Source organism: Cryptomeria japonica, chromosome 8 (assembly GCF_030272615.1).
Source record: "Cryptomeria japonica chromosome 8, Sugi_1.0, whole genome shotgun sequence".
Taxonomy (NCBI): Eukaryota; Viridiplantae; Streptophyta; class Pinopsida; order Cupressales; family Cupressaceae; genus Cryptomeria; species Cryptomeria japonica.
This window is the reverse complement of record NC_081412.1, coordinates 261,010,945-261,027,291: the sequence shown is the minus strand read 5'-3', so window position 1 is coordinate 261,027,291 and position 16,347 is coordinate 261,010,945. Positions and strand designations below refer to the sequence as shown.

The window sequence follows — 16,347 nt, the reverse complement described above, 5'->3', positions numbered from 1 at the left end:
TCAAATAAATACTAAATATTCATTTAATTAAGTGGATAGAAATGGGTGTCTACACAGGCAAGGACATCTGGACCATTTGTTTCTCTCATGTTTCATTAAGGTCATAGAAGCATTGTATGTACTCAAATATTCTTAAAGTAAAATGAAAATTTGAAAAGGAAAATGTAAATACTTTCATATGTTTATGAATATGATATTGTATGTGAATTATGATGCAATGGAAAAATTGAAATGGGTTTTATTTCAAATATGCATCTTGTTTATGAAATGGAAAAAGAAAAATCTTATTACTTGTATGTTGGCAATTTATTTCTTTCAGTTGTGGTTAAACGCTTAGTAAATTGAATGGGTGGAACAATGGGCATGCTACACCTATCTCATGTGCATAGAGTAATGTAGTACACATTTTGTTGGTGTAAAGATACTACATCATCTTCCTCTATTAAAGACTAACAATTCAACATGGAGAGAAATAAACTAACAAACAATGGAGAAGCAATTGAGGTAGTTGGAAGGATGAGAGTTTAGAAGATAATAGAGATGATTACATAGAAGCTCATTTAATCACATTATATTTTGAGTTCAACCACACACTTATTTTTCATTTTTTTAATTGAGGTTTAATTCTAACTTTAAGCCCCATTGGTAGAGTTCACCAATGTATTTTCAAACTATGAATCAATATTGTAGTACTATATATTTCTTATGTGTTATGAATTTTATGCAAACATTTGAATTCTATTACATGGTTTTAAGGAATATTTCTAATAGGTTGCATGGTTTAATAATCCTTCTTTGGATCCTCTATCCATGATTGTATCAATCATGTACCTCCTCATTAGGTATATATCATAATAAGAAAGGAAGGTACTCAAATCACCATCATTAGTCATAGTAGTGAAAACATGGATCTCATGAATAGATGAAGTGAAATTCTCTAACATGGAGCTTGGGATGGTGTTAACTAGCTTGTGAAAGACAAGAAAATAGATACATACTGATTCCACACAATCATAGAGTATGGAACACCATATTTCTAATAAAAGGCTATGGTATCCTCAAGGATTAATAGATAACATACAATAAGTTATAAAAACATATTATGATCTTTGATATAAGAATATAAATAGGCTAAGGATAAGGGTTGATTACATTCCACGAGGAAATATTTAGCTATTGAGAACATGAGATGGGGTATTTGAAAGGTGACAATCAAGTAGGGCCAAAGCCTAGGTGAAGCACTAAGAGGATCAACGAGTTTAAATTATAATAGTTAAAGCATAACGTAGACTTGAAACTCAAAAATTCTACAGACTTGAAATTAAAAAAATTCACCCTAAGATAGAAGCATATAAGTTATGGGTTCAACTAAATGAAGGAAAATTGACTTCAAATATATTTGTGTTATTAGATGAATGAATCAATTCAAAACAATGAACATTAGGTATTAGAGTTGAGTATGTAGCATGATTGAAGTAAGCTAATCAAGATCATAATTGAAATTTTGTTGAAAAGTAAATGAGATAGATTAGGGTTTCATACCTTGAAATTGACACGATATTAAAAAATTTCACCCTAAGATAGAAGCATATAAGTTATGGGTTCATCTAAATGAACGAAAATTGACTTCAAATATATTTGTGTTATTAGATGAATGAATCAATTCAAAACAATGAACATTAGGTATTAGAGTTGAGTATGTAGCATGATTGAAGTAAGCTAATCAAGTTCATAATTGAACATTTGTTAAAAAGCAAATGAGATAAATTAGGGTTTCATACCTTGAAATTGACACGATGCAAAATTTGATTGGTTCGATTTTATGACAAAAGACTAAAATTTGAAATTGGTTTTTGGATCAAAGAGTTTAGAAAATTGAAATCAAAGAAGGTAAGTGTCTAAAACACAATCACGACATTGATCTTGTCTAGGAGGTGTGATTTCATCTGTATTGGTGTAATTATGTTTTAAGGTAGAAATGGACCTTTACCGATAGCAAAACATGTTTGCCTACTATATCTGAAGTAAGGCAAACATGGTGGTACTATTAGGAGGTGTGATTTCATTTGTATTGATGTAATTATGTTTTAAGGTAGACATGGACCTTTACCAATTGCAAAACATGTTTGCCTACTATATCTGAAGTAAGGCAAATATGGTGGTACTAAGGAGTAGTGTGGGAGCCTACTATGCAAGGACTAAAGTTCAAGATTTTATTTTGCCTTAATCAAGCCCCAAGCCTAAGTTTATAGTGATAAAATTGATAAAGAGGGGTAGTGGATGTCAATGTGTGGTGGCAATAGATGCCAATGAGCTAGCTAATTGTAGCTAAAAGTAATTTAAACCAACAAGTGTGTGTTTAGAGATGTACATGGAATGTATTTTGATAGTAAATGTTGATTGTTGAATATTGGTGGTTATTGATGTCCGATGCTAGCATATGATGAATGATGTTGGACTTGTATAGAAAGAAGAAAAGCTCTCATGTTCTTTTGAATTCTAATCATGTAGTAATACATAAGTATTTTAGAATGATATTTTCATATGTACAACCCTAAATACATAATTCAAACTTCAGATACCCATATTGATAGTCATACAATCAAATCTTGAAATTATTGACCTCAAAATTAAGAAAACAAACTAAATTTCGACTCCAAATACCCTATAATCATATCATCAAGCCTAAAAGAAGTACAACCCTAAATACATAATTCAAACTTCGGATAGCCATATTGATAGTCATACAATCAAATCTTGTATTTATTGACCTCAAAATTGAGAAAACAAACTGAATTTCGACTCCAAATACCCTATAATCATATCATCAAGCCTAAAATAAATAAATAAGTGAAAGAAAATAAAGTTCGTTCTATATAGAATGATGTGACATAATGGAATATCTAGTTAAATATATTCTATTTTGAATATATACCATTCATAGTCCACTATGAAGGGACCAATGTTTAAATCGCCAACGGGCATTTTTGACGAGTCAATAACCAACGTTAGCTGACAGCTTTAGCTACTTCTAAATATTTATTATTATTATTTTCCAATATAACATGAATGTCGTTGATCTTTCTTCACATGGTAAAAGTCGAGGGTTTAGAAAGACGTCAGAAGTGTCCAAAGTAGAAAACTCCAATAATGAGAATGATAAAAACTAGGATTGGTCCAGCGCGGAACTAAATTCCCCCTCTCAAACGGTAACGCAGGCAGAACACCTCATCTCATCTATGCTGTGTGCTTCTCCGCATTTTTGCAGAGCTATTTATTGCAGCTATAATTTATCAGGATTCGACCTCTAGGCCTCTCGAGTTAGCTTTGCTGCAGAAATTTTTAACAAATTGTGATCGGCAGGTTCTTTTAGGGTGTGTCTGCTCACGGTTGTGCTTTCCTTCAGAGCAATTTTTTCGTATCTGAAGAAGAATTCAGTGCAAGAATGGATCTTTTCAGAAGGAAACCCACGGCTAAAGGTAATCCTGCGTTGATTCCACATGTTGTAATGCCATTTGTTTGTTATTGAAGTCGGAATGGGAAAAAACGTTTGTTAATTATGTAGACTGCAAATTAAACTGTGTAAGTGACTTGTGTTCCTGGAATGCAGATGCCCTCCGCACAAGCAAGCGGGAGATGGCGGTTGCAACAAGAGGTATCTTCTAGCAAAAAAACTAGGGTTGTTCTTTTAATACAAATATGACTGTCGATATCGCTCAGGTTTGATTAGGGTTTGCCTTTTCGAAATTATGCAATGGAGATAAGGCGTAAAAATGGCTTTGTTCTGTGCAAGTTTGTGTTTTTGGCTAGCATTTTGCTTGCCATCATGTTAAAGTTTTAAAAGAAGCATATCTGCAAAGACATCTGACACGTTTTTGTGAAGCAATTCACATTTTAGATCACTCTCTGTGATCCATCATCAGGATGAAGAGAGATGAAAATCTCTTCATGGTTTCATAAGTGTGTGCCAGAGGCTTTTTGACTATTGTTAAGGACTGTGGAAGCCTTAAAACATTTAGTATTATATGTTTTTGGTGGAAGCCTTAGAACTCAAATGTCTTGGTAGAACCCCTATTGAAGATATGTTGTCAGAATATTCTGTCAAAGATGGAATGTTATCTACCGTATGAGATAGTTGAAAGCAGCCTCAAAACTAGTATCTACTTCATCTATGTATTAACTTATTTTTTCATAGTATTTTTTTATAGCACTGTTACACGTTTATCTTGTTCAAACTATTATGAAGATATCCTAATCTCATCTCTTTGCTCTGGCGAAAAAGTTAAATACAGAGGGAAAATAATTTTTTGGGGACAATAGATTGTGTAATCGCATCTGTTATTCTATTACTTGTGGTAGCATGAATCTATAATTAGAAACTTAGAAAAGTTTTTTCTGTCCATGTTTAAACGCTTGGAATTTCTCTAATTTTAGCAAAGTTTTATCAAGCTGTGAGAGAAACCAGCGCAGAATCCAGAACCATGTTGCTGACCCTAAGGAGTTTCTTCAAATGTGGACACTATGAAGTAATCCTTAAAACTTAAAATTGAAGTTTGTGGGAAGGTCTCCAACATGAGTAATCCTATACTTGTAATTTTGAATGGCTATCTGATGAATTTTCTTTTAATTCTCATTAGGGTGAATAGCTTCATATACTTTTTCATTAGGTTTTTCAATGAACTGTCTGGATTGTTTCTTAAATCAATATGATGAACTATTAAATATGAATAACCTGAGAACTGGAAGACAGTTCTTTGAAGTATGAGATATATAAGAACTGGCAAACTGTCACTAGTCACAATAAAGTATTTCTTTACAGCCCTATAAATGTATACTGACAGTGCTAACAACATTTTCTCATGTTCTTGAAACATACATGTAATGATAGTGTTGTTCTTCTTCTCAATTTTATAGATTCATAAGATTGACTGTTTTACCCTTCCCTCATGTTAAATTTAAAGTGGGTTTTCTTTATGACAATGCTGGTTATATCTTTCAGGTATTGAACGTGAGATTACAACACTGCAATTAGAGGTGCGTAAGAAATATGAATCTCTGTGTTGAAGATTGGTAATTACCAGATAAAATCTAATATAATTTATTAATTTCAAATGAAGCATTGCAATTTGTTTGTGAGAGATAAAAACTTGTTTGTGATTTGACTGCTTAATGGCAGGAAAAAAAACTTGTTGGTGAGATTAAAAAGACTGCAAAAACTGGAAATGAGGTGAGCTGTTTTATATGTTTGAAGTAGATCTCTAGACTGGATTGAGAAGTTAAATAAATTTTTGGTCTGATCAATAAATCTTTGCTATGTGCAAAGGCTGCCACAAAAATTTTAGCTCGCCAACTTATTCGGTTGAGACAACAAATTGCTAACCTGCAAGGTAGCCGTGCACAAATGCGTGGAGTGGCAACACATACGCAGGTTCAATCTCTTTAACTTGCCATTTGGTGTTTTATTTTTGTAAGCATTCCAACACTATAGTTTCTTGGAAAATCATTTTTTCTGAGCGGTTTACCTTATTCTTGCAGGCTATGTATGCCAATACTTCTGTTGCTGTGGGTATGAAAGGTGCCAGCAAAGCAATGGCAGCTATGAATAAGGTATCACTTCTATTTCTAGCAAATTCCTTTTCAATCCAAAAATGTACACTATGAGTGATCTTATAATCAGCAGAAATATTGTAATTACTTGCCTTTTTTCTTTGGATTGTCAAAATGGAGGGAGCACATGCAAAAAGTACTCATATGAATGGCTATTTTTCTCTTATAGTGTTCTGAATGGGACATCTATTCCTCCCTTTCAGAATTTGTAGTTTTGTTATGTTTACCACCATAGATTTTTGTAGACTATCTACAGCATTTCAAAGAGTGCGCTTGCATTTAATCTTTATGTCCTCTTGTGATGATTATCAGCTCATTACATGCTTTGTATCCAAATAACCTTTAGCAGCGTTCTAAATCAAAAAATCACAGCATAGACATGGAATAACCTTGTAATTCTATTTCTAATGGGTGGACAGCAAATGGAACCGGCAAAGCAGGCAAAGGTGATGCAAGAATTCCAAAGGCAGACAGCACAGATGGATATGACGGTAATTATTTGTGATTATTTATATCTAATAGTATCATGCCATCATATTTCAGTGGTACCATTTGCTCTGTTAACAGGAGTTTGTCTTGATGTTTTCCTAATGATTTTTATTGTCATTTATGATTTCTTAAAAATAAAAAATGCATGGTTTTGTAACATTCATCTCAATTTCCCATTGATTTGTTTGCTGTTTTTTCCCAATGCATCATTTTCTGAGAAATTGTTTACTGTTCTCGCATTTTCAGGGTTTCTTTTAAAGGAGTCGTAAAAAAGCAAAAGTTTTCTTGTGAAACAAGTCTGGTTTATGATCTATAAACCAGCATGGATAGTTCATTGTGTTATTCATCACAGACGAATCCTTTCTCTAATAGTGTTACTCCAATTTTATGGCCAATTAAATAACACAAATTCTTGAATATAGATGTGTTCTACAAACTCTTCAATGGCTACCATCTTTTATTCACAGGCCATGCAACCCGTCACATGAAAAAATCATGCTACATACATTGCATACATGAGTAAACTGTAAAATCTTTTATCCATGCCTCCAATATGCTGTGCTATGCTTAATGGAAGTAAATTGACGGCTTCCAATTTCTTCAACAGAATTACTTGTATTCTTTGTGTTAGATTGATTTAAGAACTTGTAGGAATTGGAAAACAAGTAATGGAACATTGAAAGACACTTGCAAATGAGAGAGCACAATATTTATTCTAGAGAAACCCATTCAGGAGAACATTTCAAAGAAACCAAAATCAGGAGAAAACTCCAGCAAAGGGAAGATTAGCATCCCCTAATCTAGTATGAACATGCAGTTATAGGTTTGTTGCCTTCATGAGGTCTTCACAGATGCCAATTACAATCAACAACATCCTAACCCCAACATTGACCTCTGCAACTTAATGGAGAGGCGTCCATCACATTTCACTTCACCAACTAGCATTGTGTACACTTAACTAGCCGGTCCAAACTCCCAGAATTGCTCATCTTTAGTTCTAATGGCTATGAAAATGGCTAAGGACATCTCCTATGCATTCGTGGGAAACAACATGCACCTTTAGACATGTTAGGTGCTCAATTTGAAAGCCCAAATGACAAGAATACGAAGACATCACTTTCTCTTCTTGCAGTCTAGCAGCTATGGAAACAAAGTATTTTCCCTCCTGCAAGATAACTGCATTTATGAGGCCAAAACCATGCCCAGACACTTCAAAACAGTCGCTGAACTTGAAGAATTGGCAGCTACAGAAATGAAACTTCGATTGACAGAAATGAAGCTGCCTTTTTAATGCTCAATTTGCACTCCTGTTGATGATTTATAGCTTCAGTCGGATAAAATTAAATGTTAAATTGGCCTTAAGGCCTTCAACATTTAATTATATATATCATTATGCTATTTATTATTATTATTGTTAAATTGATTAGATAATAATAATTATTACTATATTTAATTAATAACATTATTATGTAACTTCGTGTTTAGTTAGTTTTTCGATTATTTAATGAGTCGATACAGGTTTATCTAGCCACCTCTTCATGTTAAAGGGACACGGCCCTTAAGGAAGTCCGGAGATATATTAGTGTGTAGATAATTGCGATACACAGAATATTACATCTGTGCGAATTCTAGACTGCTGTGCATGAAGACCTCTGCACTTATATGCTATGTGAAGACCTCTGTGGTTATATGCTGCGATCAGGGTGATTAGCCTGCCAGGTGTGATCGGGTAAAGGCTGCGAGAGAATTATATATGATGTGTGCAATATATATATCCTGTGATACATATATATACTAAGTGCAATATATATACTGCAATATACATATTGTGAGAGCAAGAATAAATAATCAATTTATTTATTGAAGTTATCTAGCACATAAGAAATTAATTGATAACTTAAAGATATTGATATATATATTCAGATATTGCTCTGTATCTCTGTAGTATTAATTCTGATCCATAAATTTAACAACTCCTTTCAGAATTTGCACAGAGACTTGAAATGAGGTGCTATTTTATTTGAAGTGTGTAACATTTCTGGAGGAATTTGACATATACCAATGTATTTTCTCTCCTGCAAGATAACTGCATTTATGAGGCCAAAACCATGCCCAGACACTTCAAAACAGTCACTGAACTTGAAGAATTGGCAGCTACAGAAATGAAACTGCCGTTGAAACAAAGCTGCTGGTTCATGCAGATTGGCAGCTACAGAAATGAAACTGTGATTGACAGAAATGAAGCTGCCTTTTTAATGCTCAATTTGCACAGAGACTTGAAATCAGGTGCTATTTTATTTGAAGTGTGTAACATTTCTGGAGGAATTTGACATATACCAAAGTATTTTCTCTCCTGCAAGATAACTGCATTTATGAGGCCAAAACCATGCCCAGACACTTCAAAACAGTCACTGAACTTGAAGAATTGGCAGCTACAGAAATGAAACTGCCATTGAAACAAAGCTGCTGGTTCATGCAGATTGGCAGCTGCAGAAATGAAACTGCCATTGATAGAAATGAAGCTGCCCTTTTAATGCTCAATTTGCACTCCTTTCGGAATTTGCACAGAGACTTGAAATGAGGTGCTATTTTATTTAAAGTGTGTAACATTTCTGGAGGAATCTGACTATGTCAAAATACTCAACTTTGGATGTGACTAATTTTTTGCCCCCCTGCAAGGTAACTGCATTTATGAGGCCAAAACCATGCCCAGACACTTCAAAACAGTCACTGAACTTGAAGAATTGATCTTGATGATGATTCAGATCCATTTTCAGCTCACATGCCTCATTGGAGGCTTTTGTTCCTGCAAAAACTTAAAGTACGAAAAAATAGGAGTTTACCATTTAATCTTTTAGTGTTAGGATGCTTGCCACCATCGCCTCTTTTGAAATGCCAGTTGTTTCTTCCTCGAAGAATGTTGTACGAATCTGTACTTGCCTATAACCAATATGTTCTTGGACTGTTGAAATTCTTCCAATGCATTCAAACCAACCCCCTGCATTCTTTGATGCCCTTTCTTGGCTCTTGGTACTTGTTTTAAACTATGTTGCCGAATTGGCCTACTTACCTACTGATTTCAGGTACAAAATATCCCGGAATCGGAAATGACCTTGAAACGCCTCTGAAATTGGTAGTTTTTGCTCGAAAATGATTACGCCTTACATTTCTCAAACCTGCATGATTCTAGCATTTTCAAAACAATTCTAGGGCGATTCCAAGCATTAGTTGAGTTTTCAAAAACACAAAAAGGTAAAAACTCGAAATTGAAACATTTAATGAATGCATCGATGGTTTTCTCATTTTTAACACCATGAAGACGCGAAAAAGGATGGGTGCAAACAACATGAACAATGATGGATGCAAATAGGAATGAACACGAGCAAGGAGGGGTTTTTAGTTTTCATGCAAATATAGCTGATTATTTGCAGATTAAACCTATTGATTCGTTTTTTAATTTTCAATTTTAACTGCCAATCTTAATTTCCTCCAGTCTTCTATCCAGATAGGGCACGGAGGTATGAACAAGCAATCTTCCATTATGTAATTTTCTAAAGCATATATTATTATATATATAATTTATTAAAATTAAACTAGTATGATTAAATAGTATGATAAAACTAAAATACATATTTATATAGTAGATTATATTTAATAAAAATAAAATTAAATATATGAATATATTTTATTAAATTGAAATATAATGATATATATGAATATTTATAATTTTCTCAAACACAAAAAAATTGTAATTTATTATACAGTATAGTAAAATATTATAATTTTAATTTTTGTTTTTGCCGAAGCCTGTATTTTTTATTAATAAATTTTAAAGTAATTACATGCTCCGTTCAATGCGGGCACCGGTAGGAAAGAACGGAGTCAAAAAAACCTCCGGTCTAGCCCGGGACTTGTCAAGTTCAGCTTATCATGTTACATTGGATTACAGCAGGTTACTAATATGCTTTTCAAATTCCGCCCTGGACTGGCAGACCAATTAGATGAGAGCCTTTGGGTCTCATTTACATGTCCAGTTTTGCAAATCTAACCTTATGTTACAGAAAATCAAGAGGATGAGAATATCCTCTGCTATTATACAGCTCAGTATACTGATATATTGCTACAATACTGAAATCCCTTATACATAGTGAGTAGTCTGATCTCATCATCTTAATCTTTCAACGCTATTCCTGCCAGCAGCTCTTCAATGGCCTGTCATGCAACCCTAAACCTGCAACAGAAAACAGCACTACTCCATTCCCACTCAATTATTTGTTAGCCACTTTATTTCTGAAGATATTCCTGTCATACTATAAAAAACAGATATAATGAAATCTGAATAGAGGCATAGATTTCTGATCAGAAGAGCTTCACAGATCAGACCCAAGGCATACCGAATTGTGGCATACCATTCCTCGAAGAATAACCAACATACCGAATTGTGGCATAGAGAAGCAATGCAAGAAGCAGACATTCCAACAACATCATATATATTCCATAACAACAACTTCAGCTTCTAAGAAGGGCGAAGTATGTATTCCACAGTAGTCGCATATACAAGAACACATATATAACTAATTCCATTTTTGAACTCCATTGTCATAGATATATATACATTTTATATATGTTTATTCCAGAATATATACTTGAGGGAGGAAACAACAGTAGCGAACCACAATCAATGATTAAGCCAAGCAAGCGAAGTATAACCATTACATTATAAGCCAAAATAAAGTTTTTCGGTGCCAGGGTTAAAGTTTTAGCTTAAAAAATTGCCAATCAAAAGTAAAAGTAAGGCTTTCTATATGTATATATTAAGTGTCATATGTGTGTGTGTGTGTGTGTACGTAAAACAACAACAGGGTACCAAATATGCATTATGAAAAATGACAGAAGAACTAATGAAGTATGCCTTATCCAAAGCCTCCCAGTGGTATATTAAGCCTTAGAAAAAGAATCTCTGCTAGATTTATTCTATGGGCAGCTAGTTGTTTTTATGATAGTTTGGCCATCCTCCCCTAGGTTAGCCAGGCAATCAGCCCGGGAGTTTCCTTCCCTGTAAATGTGATTATATGTTACTTTAGTGAAAGACTGGATAATGTGTAGTGCCCTAGCAAGTATTCCATTTAGTTTCCAGTTAGGCATGGCACCCTGTCTAAGGGCATTTATAACAATAGCTGAGTCTCCTTCAATATTTAGTTTCTTAATCCTCATTCTTTTACATAGTTGTTATCCTTCAACAAGAGCCATTAGCTCAGCCTTGTTATTTGTTTGCAAGACTTGCCACCTCGGTTCCATCTGAATTGTGAAGGCATCAACCTATACCCCCTTTCCCTGGATTACCACGAGAGGCTCCATCGAAGTTAATCTTGAACCAACTTTTCTTGGGTGGGTGCCATTTACAATCTATCCTTTTTAACATATTATCCTCCGCCCCTGGGCCAACAAAAGGAGGGATTTTCAAACCTAGCCCTCATCTTCTCATCCCAGTAAGTCATTTCTACATTCGTTCTATGACCTTTCATGATTCTGCTGTTCACTACCTCAATGATGGCAGCCTCCATTTTATTAGTTAATATACGTCTATTACGCTCCTTCCAAAGTTTCCATATAACAATTGATGGCAACCTTTATTTCTGATAGGCCAAGCTTGGAACATGCTTAGGACTTCCAAAGTTTCCATATAACAATTGATGGGGAGGCAATTCATAGGCCTCCATATAAACAACCTTTATTTCTGATAGGCCAAGCTTGGAACATGCTTAGGATTGACTTAGGTGTTGCTGAACTCCAGCTCAACTTATTGTTAAGCTAGCCCCAACATTGGTGTGAGAATTTGCAAGTTCGTAATAAGTGATCTGTACTTTCTTCCTCCTCTTCACATAAAGGGCATCTACTTGGGCCTTCATACCCCATTCTTCTAAAGGTGTTGGCTGTAAGGATCCGGTTTTGTAATGCCAGCCATGAGAACAACCCAGCTTTTGGTAGACACATCTTATCCCAACATAGTTTCAGCGGAATGCCTGTTTTAGGTCTAAGTTGTTTTCTAATTAGGTAATTATAGCCATCCTTGGTATTGTATTCACCGGTTTGTCTTCCCCAGGGTGAGAGATAATCCTCCTTGAATTGAGAATTCTAGTTAACTCTTCTCTTTTGGTATTTGGGATGTTCAATTCATCTAAGGACCTCCATCTCCAGCGAATAGCAATGTCCTCAGCTTCAATGTAGTTATTAACCATTTTGCCCCATCTTGCCTCGAGGATAGATTTGGATATTTCAAAGTTGAAAGATTTGTCAATGACTTTGTAACCACCTCATGAGTCCGACCAAAACAAAGCTTTATTCCCACTGCCAAGGTTCCATGTAAGTCTCTCAGTTATAGTGCTTCTGCATTTCAGCATAAAATTCCAAATGCGTGAGCCTTGGGGAGGGGAAGCAGTTATGAAAATACTTGTGGGTTCATTACTTTTTAAGTATTTATTATATAAGATTTTGGCCCATTTTAAGTGAGGGTTTATGAACATTCTCCAAACTAGTTTTGCTCCTAGGGCTCTACTCTTTTCAGTGATGTTTTTAATTCCCGCTCCGCCTTCCTCCTTAGGTCTACATATCTTGTCCCAGGCAAGTAACGCCATTTTATTCTTCTCTCCTGAGCCCTGCCAGAAGAAGGTCCTTAGGTGTCTATTTAGTTCCACCTTTCTAGTAGCAGGGAGGTCTACGCATGATAATTGATATATAGGCATTGCTGAAATAACAAATTTAATCTTAGTGACCCTAGCAGTCGAAGAAAGCCATTTTCCTTTTCACGTCTCAATCCTATTCTTAAGTTTTGAAACCACTTGATCCCATAATTTTGATGACTTGCAACCTTTATCCAGGGGAAGGACAAGGTATTTACATGGAAGCTCACCCTTTTTGAAATTCAAGATGTTGCATATTGCCATCTTTGTTTGCTTGTCAGTGTTAAAGAAAAAGATATCGGTTTTTGCCTTATTTATTTCCTGTCGAGAGGCAATAGTGTAGGAGTCAAGTATATGTTTCAATGCTTTAGCCTTAAATCTGTTTTCTTGACCATACAACATGGTGTCATCAACAAACTGCTGATGCGTAGTGGGGTCAAGTTCACTAGTGATTTTAATTCCTTTGAGGATATTTGATTCCCTTGCTTTTGTTATAGATCTGCCTAAAGATTCTGCCATTAAAATAAATAGGAAGGGGGATAGTGGGTCCCCTTGTCGTAGTCCTCTAGATATACTGAAACGCCTTCCGGGGTTCCATTTACTAGAATGGAGAACCTGGGAGATGAAATGCATTAAAAAATAAGGTTAATCCATTGCCTTGCAAAGCCAAAAGCTTCCAGGCATTTACACAGAAAGTGCCAATCCACTTTGTCATAGGCTTTCCTAATTTCCAGTTTTATTAGCATACTCGGATCTTTATTTTGTTGAATTGAATGGATAGCTTCTTGTGCAATGATCACCCCCGTCATATATGGATCTGCCCAGAACAAAGCCCGTCTACTCTTCACTAATTAGGAAGGGAAGCAGTTTCTGTAATTTGTTTGCCATAGTCTTAGTAAGTAGTTTATAAATTGTATTACATAGAGCAATAGGTCTAAAATCCTCATAGCTTTCTGCCTTGTCTTTTTTTTGGGACAAGGGCTATAAAGGTATTATTTATCTCTTTAAGCATGTTCCCTGAGTTTTTGACCCCTTCCAAGGCCTCAACAACCTCATCCCCAATAAAGTGCCAACATTTCTGAAAAAAGGCAGCCGGGAACCCATTTGGACTAGGTGCCTTATCCGGGTTCATTTGCCTTAGTGCTATTTCAATTTCCTCTTTAGAAAATTTAGCTCTTAAAAGTTTATTATGCTTTTGTGAAATTGTCTTGGGGATATTTTCTATTATGTCATTCCTGGTTTTTAGATTGGACCCATCCCAGTTATTGAGGATCCCTTCCAAATACATGACCGCCTCATTCTTCCATAACAGCACAAAACAAAGAAGAATAATAAACATAATAACTAAGATTAAAACTAGCAATGGCACTTTTACGGAGGATCCAAAACGAATTGCGTGTTCTTATCTCTTGCATCTTTCTATGTTTCCCTAGATTTCTGTCGCCAGTAGATTTCTTCCTTCGCTAGGATATCCTCGTAATAAGCTAATAACTCTTTTTCCCTATGATAGAGGAAATCATCCATCCCATATTTAATGACTGCATTATTCACTTCCTCCATGTCTTTTTCTAATACCATCTTTTTCTCAAAGATATTACCATAGTGGGTTCTGTTCCAAATTAGTAGGGTGTTTTTAATTATCTTCAGTTTGCTTACTATTTTAAAAAGTTTATACCATCCTTGAGCCACATCTGTTCAAACTTGAAAGGGCACCTTGTGGGTCTAATGCCTTTTAGGATTGTTAGTTCCACTGGGTAGTGGTCTGATCCCGAAATAGGGAGGATATCTGCTGATACGGTGTTGGGGAGGTCAATCATACTTCCCTTGAGAAAATACCTGTCCAATTTCTCTGCAATGTTGCTGAATCCTCTCCTTCTATTATTCCATATGAAGGAATCCTTGGCAGTTTTTATTTCCATTAAATTGCATTTACGGACCCAATCCCTGAAGTCCAATTCAGATTGAGACACAATCTTCTTCCCTTCTCGTTTCTCATTATTGTTAAAAATAGCATTAAAATCTCCACCAATAATGCAAATCTGAACCAGCATAGAAAGCAGATATTGCTCAATATCATTCCAGACTCTCCTCTTATTTTTATTCTGTGTTGGACCATAAACATTTATTAACAAGAACCGCAAGTTGTTCTTTATGCCACCGACCCATCCACTTATCCAATTATCAAGGCTCTTATCAATTTTAAAGGATACCAATCTTGGATCCTAGATTACCCCTAAACCCGCAGACACACCATTTGCAGGATGCCCAACTATTTCTCTCACTCCCAATTTTTTCCCGAAGGTCCCTAATTCTTCTCTATTTAGTTTAGTTTCTTGAATTAAAATTATCTCTGGATTATTAGTTGTAATATAGAGTTTTATGATCCGCTGCTTGTCAGGGGCAATCATGCCCCTAACATTCCAGGTAAGGAGTTTCATGGCTCCTTGGGAAGGACCTTCCCCTTCCCAGCATTAAACAGAGATGTTAATTTAGTCTGGCTAGCAACCTCACCATCTTTGGTTCTAAGTCTGACAAGGATTTCCTCCCTTTTTTCCTATTAACCTTTGCACAATCCGGAGTCTTAAGGCCATCCAAAGTTTTTGCAATGCCTAAGATCTCCTCCTTCTGGTCCAAGTCCGTCTCATTTAATTCAAGCATCATTGCAGCCTCGTCCTCAACCAGCCTATCTTCATTAAGATTCTTGATATTAGCGACGATCAATTGTTTTTGAAGTGCCAACTCTTCTTCATCAGCAATTTCATCTATAAATTTCTCCATAAGATCATTGACCACCTCATTACATACATAGTTTAAGATTATCTCATTTTCTTTTTCAATTTTATTATGGTCCTCAGGCAGATTCATATCCACCGCCCCTCCTTCATCCTTAGACTCTGTCACATTGCTCGTAGAACAAGGGCAAGAGGAGGCAGAGTTATCATCATTATTAGAATTCTCACGCCCCTCCAAATCATTTCTAATCTCTTCTGACACTCTTAAGACCGAATTGGGGGAGACACGATCAATAAGCTGTTGGACGAGAATCCCAGAGTCCAAATGAGTTGCCCCAAAGTCTTCATACACCATATCCTTTCCTGATGAGGCATGGATCCTACTATCATTACAGACCTTAACTTCCTTGTTTGTAGCGGAGACATCTACTTCCTTCGACCCCATATTGGAAGGAAAGCATTAATTTCAGTGAGGTCATAGTCTTTACTCACTACCTGGGCAGAATCAGGTAAAGAGGCATCCATCTTGAGACACTTCAACAGCGAATCAGAGGTATCCTTGACCTCCTTAGTGATAGGTTTTAAATATTCCGGTTTAGACCCAGAAACACGAGGGGGGGGCCTCCACCCCCCGAGTCAAATCAGGGATAAGAGTAGGGGGAGTCGTAGAATCACCTTCCACAATCTCCCCTTCCTCAACCACCAGATCTGGTTGGTGCTTAACGCTTAGGTGAGCCTTTAAGGATTGAGCAGAGTCCCTAGGGATGGTTGAGATGGTGATTCCACCACCATCAGGGTTGAGATTAATGGTGATATTTTCATCATGATTGCAAGGGTTA

At 35.7% G+C, this 16,347-nt stretch overlaps 1 protein-coding gene across 1 annotated transcript in view; it reads left to right on the top strand.

The window, feature by feature from the left end:
• The first annotated feature begins 3,063 nt into the window (after positions 1 to 3,063).
• LOC131066495 (vacuolar protein sorting-associated protein 2 homolog 3) overlaps positions 3,064 to 16,347 on the top strand; it is a 39,310-nt gene continuing 26,026 nt past the window's right edge. Inside the window, exons 1-8 of the mRNA XM_058001266.1 lie at positions 3,064 to 3,209; positions 3,364 to 3,479; positions 3,611 to 3,655; positions 5,000 to 5,034; positions 5,177 to 5,227; positions 5,324 to 5,428; positions 5,536 to 5,607; positions 6,027 to 6,098. Coding sequence (XP_057857249.1) covers positions 3,446 to 3,479; positions 3,611 to 3,655; positions 5,000 to 5,034; positions 5,177 to 5,227; positions 5,324 to 5,428; positions 5,536 to 5,607; positions 6,027 to 6,098 — 414 coding nt within the window. The 5' untranslated portion in view covers positions 3,064 to 3,209; positions 3,364 to 3,445. The remainder of the gene's footprint in view (positions 3,210 to 3,363; positions 3,480 to 3,610; positions 3,656 to 4,999; positions 5,035 to 5,176; positions 5,228 to 5,323; positions 5,429 to 5,535; positions 5,608 to 6,026; positions 6,099 to 16,347) is intronic.